Genomic DNA, 3,312 nt, shown 5'->3' on the forward strand with positions numbered 1-3,312 from the left:
TTTGCTGATACACCTTTGCCAAGCAACACAACCCTTTAAATTCAGTGCATAAAGAAACGGGAGGACACTACTTACATTCTCATAATCTGATTGTATATACGAACTAGAACATTTGGAATTTTTCCTTCATTTGACAATGTAGGTGAAGCCGTCGTAATCCATCGCGTAGAAGAGAACTCAGCAGAAACCTCCAAATCACAGCAAGGAACGACATCTAAACTCAAGTTACAAAAGGAATGCAGGATCATCAACTCACTGCATGATCATCAACTCACTGCCCAACTAACAGCAAGAACAACCATATCAGATGCTTTATCTAAGAGAAATGCATAGTACAAAAGGGATGCAGGAATGCAGGATCATCAACTCACTGCAAAACCACCGCAATTTCCAGTTATGCGGAATGCATGATCTGAATAAACTGCAGAATCAACTCATTGCAGAAAAAAAAAAACTACAGTGAAATGCTCTGAAGCAGTGGCAATATCACGTCAGAGAGATGAATGTCAAAAGAGCAGCGCTAAAACGACTACTACAACCATCATCACTACAGTGTTGTTCAGCAATTGGACGCAACATTTTCACCAAGTTTAGCTAGCCGAAGAAGCACGAGAGCTGCTGAGTTTTCTGAACCTATATCTATGTGTCTACAGGCAAACGTAGGTATCCAGTTCTGCTGTCATCGTGTCCGAGGTGGCGCGACCTATGAAAAGGTGTCCTCCCGCTCTGAGCTTTCTCTATATTGCGTTGACATCAGGGTATCGCAGCTCATCGTACGCTGAATCAGCAGAAAGTATGAACCAGTTAGGCCGCAGAACAATAATCAACAATGATGTAAACAAGACAAAGCCAGAAACAATATTGTGAGCTTTTTATTCCCTATTGTAAGATACTACCTGAATTTTATTCATGGGTTAGAAAATCAGTGTCTTCTCTGCAAAGGAGAAATGAGATGACTGGACATGATTTGCCCTTTTAGGGTCCATAATTCTAATAGTGGCAAATGTTACCAAATGGACGAACTGAATTATCTGAATCAAAGACAGAACTGAACTATCTGAATCAAAAACAGACTGATAATTCCACATGACACCTACTTTTACCATTTTGTACAAGACTACAGCAGTTTCAGATAAGTCCCAAAGACAAGCACATCATAATATCAGATTAGCACTCCACTAATATCATGGTCATGCAGCAAAATAGTATCTACACCAACATCTGTGCATTGTGCATAACAGATTCGAGTCCAACAGTATGTTTCTCGATAAAGAAGATCAGTAGGGAGCACATGAACAATCTAAATTTCAGAGTTATGCAAAAATATATAAATATATTTAGCTTAGTGTTGTTTTGTTGGAACCTAAAGTTTGTTCACAGGTTATTCAATCCAAGTAAAATGGGCGAAATCAAACGGATATCACCATCTTCTCTGTGAAGGCTGAAAAGAGATGAATCATGAATCAACTGATTTGGACTTTTAAGTTCCAATAATGATTTCCCCCCAAATAACCAACTTGCCACAGACCGTCTTTCATTTATCTACAAGATTACTGCAGTTGGAGATAATTCCCAACACCTAACAAGTTTCAGACTACAACAGTTTCTGTTAAAAAAAATTCAGACTAGAACAATTTCAGTAAACTGTTTCTCAGATTATAACAGTTTCAGTGAACAATTTTTCAAGCACAAGCAGATTAGCCATGCAGCAAAATCTGTACATTTTGCAAAACAAAATCAATCAAGACAATATGGTGGGTCTCGGTGTGGCATGGGGAGAGGCTCTCACCAGGGGTCCCGGACATCATCACAACAATCTGGTGGGTCTCGGCGGGGCCGCCAGTGTAGCGGGGCAGGTCGACGACGAGTGGAGTCGGCCTCCCGTAGCGGCCCGCCCGGATGCACATGGCGATGCCGTCGGGTTCATGGCCGTCCATGAAGGCGATGCGGTCGGCCAGCTCGTTCCTCAGGTGGTTCACGTACCTCCCCCTGAGAGCGAACATGTGCCAGTCGTCCTCGTCGTAGAGCCCCTCGGCGTTCGCTCGCACGAACTCGATCAGCCGCCACGCCTGGCCGAGCACGGTGTACATGAAGTGGTTCTGCAGTTGAGTTGCAGGTTATGTTGAGGAACCGGAATCGTCAGGAGAAGCGCAAATTTGGCAAGAACAGATGAGGAATTGCTCTAGAGTCGTAGAGCGAATGAAATCTGGCAATTCGAGAGGCTGGTCATGGCGAACTCACGGGCGGGGCAGGAAGGTCAGGCATGCCTGCCTCTCGGGCGGGGATGGGCTGGACGGTCCAGCACATCATGGTGCCGGCGTTGTCGGTGTCCTCGACGCTGACGCCGCCGGTGTTCCAGCTGAGGTGCCTGCGGTTGGCGCGGAGGTAGCGGCCGCCGACGTTGCGGAGCACGACCTCGTCGCCGATGCCCGTCTGGAAGGCCTGCCACATGATGGCCTGCAGCACCTCCGGCTCGTCGTAGTGGCGCTGCTCGGCGCGGGGCCCGTTGGCGGCGAGGTAGCGGCCGTAGGCGGCGCTGTGGAGGAGCAGGTACGGCACGTCGCCCTGGTGGATGTGCACCGTCCAGGCCGCCTTGAGCGAGGCGCGGCGCCGGCGGAGGGAGACGCTCCTCCCGTCGCCGCGGGCGTTGAGGTACGTGCCGTGCGCGCGGCTCCGCAGCCACACGTGCTGCCCGTCGTGGAACCTGTCCATCGCTCGCCGGCGGTGGGCGCGCGCTGCTGCGCGGTGGCGAGAGGTGGGTGCGAGGGGTTTCTTGGCGCTCCGGCGGGGAGAGGAGGCGAGCTCTGTTGGCTGTTGGTTGCGGCGGTTACGCTGGGCGCCAAGCCGGGGGTATTTCAAGCCGGTGCCTCGCCCCATCGCCGTCTGGGGCCTCGGGCTTCGGGCCTGCGGGCCGTTTCCTCGGCACGGCCCACGCACCCGCACGGGCCTGTACGGGTTCCATCCTTTCCCCCGAACAGACGCGCCGCGCGGCGGCGGCGGCCGTGGTCGGTGGCAGCGCCTCTCCTTCCCTTCGTCCAGTCCAGTGGACTGCCTTCATCGGCGACGGCGAGCCTCCCCGTCCGCGCCGTTGCGGCCACGAAGCGGCCGGCGGCGCTGCTCCCTCCTCGCGCTGCCTCGGCGCGCCGCACGTACGCCCGGCGCCAGTGGAGCGGGGCACCGCGACGGCGCCGAGGACGGGGAGGCGAGGGAACCACCATCAGATCCGGCGAGACTGCTAGGGTGTGTCGCTTGCTGCTGCTGCTCGCTAGCTGCTTCGAGACTGCCAAGTGGGGGCGTTTAGTTGAGTTGTGC

General features: G+C 52.6%; 1 protein-coding gene across 1 annotated transcript; it reads right to left on the minus strand.

Moving 5' to 3' along the window:
* Nucleotides 1-283: 283 nt before the first annotated feature.
* LOC123410649 lies at nucleotides 284-3,065 on the minus strand. Its single transcript, XM_045103590.1, has 3 exons — nucleotides 2,242-3,065; nucleotides 1,790-2,099; nucleotides 284-778 (listed from the first exon to the last, which is right to left on the minus strand). Exons 1-3 carry the CDS (start codon nucleotides 2,875-2,877, stop codon nucleotides 738-740), a joined length of 987 nt encoding a protein of 328 aa, XP_044959525.1. The 5' UTR covers nucleotides 2,878-3,065; the 3' UTR covers nucleotides 284-737.
* Between the last annotated feature and the right edge of the window lie 247 nt (nucleotides 3,066-3,312).

The sequence above is a fragment of the Hordeum vulgare genome, chromosome 7H (assembly GCF_904849725.1).
Source record: "Hordeum vulgare subsp. vulgare chromosome 7H, MorexV3_pseudomolecules_assembly, whole genome shotgun sequence".
NCBI lineage: Eukaryota > Viridiplantae > Streptophyta > Magnoliopsida > Poales > Poaceae > Hordeum > Hordeum vulgare.

What these genes read in the sequence shown, in the direction of transcription:
- LOC123410649 (XM_045103590.1), bottom strand. Translation starts at nt 2,877, where the DNA reads ATGGGGCGAGGCACCGGCTTGAAATACCCCCGGCTTGGCGCCCAGCGT. An exon ending in CTGACCTTCCTGCCCCGCCC is followed by an intron (nt 2,100 to 2,241) that starts GTGAGTTCGCCA and finishes ACTCAACTGCAG; the next exon opens with AACCACTTCATGTACACCGT. An exon ending in GATGATGTCCGGGACCCCTG is followed by an intron (nt 779 to 1,789) that starts GTGAGAGCCTCT and finishes CTGCTGATTCAG; the next exon opens with CGTACGATGAGCTGCGATAC.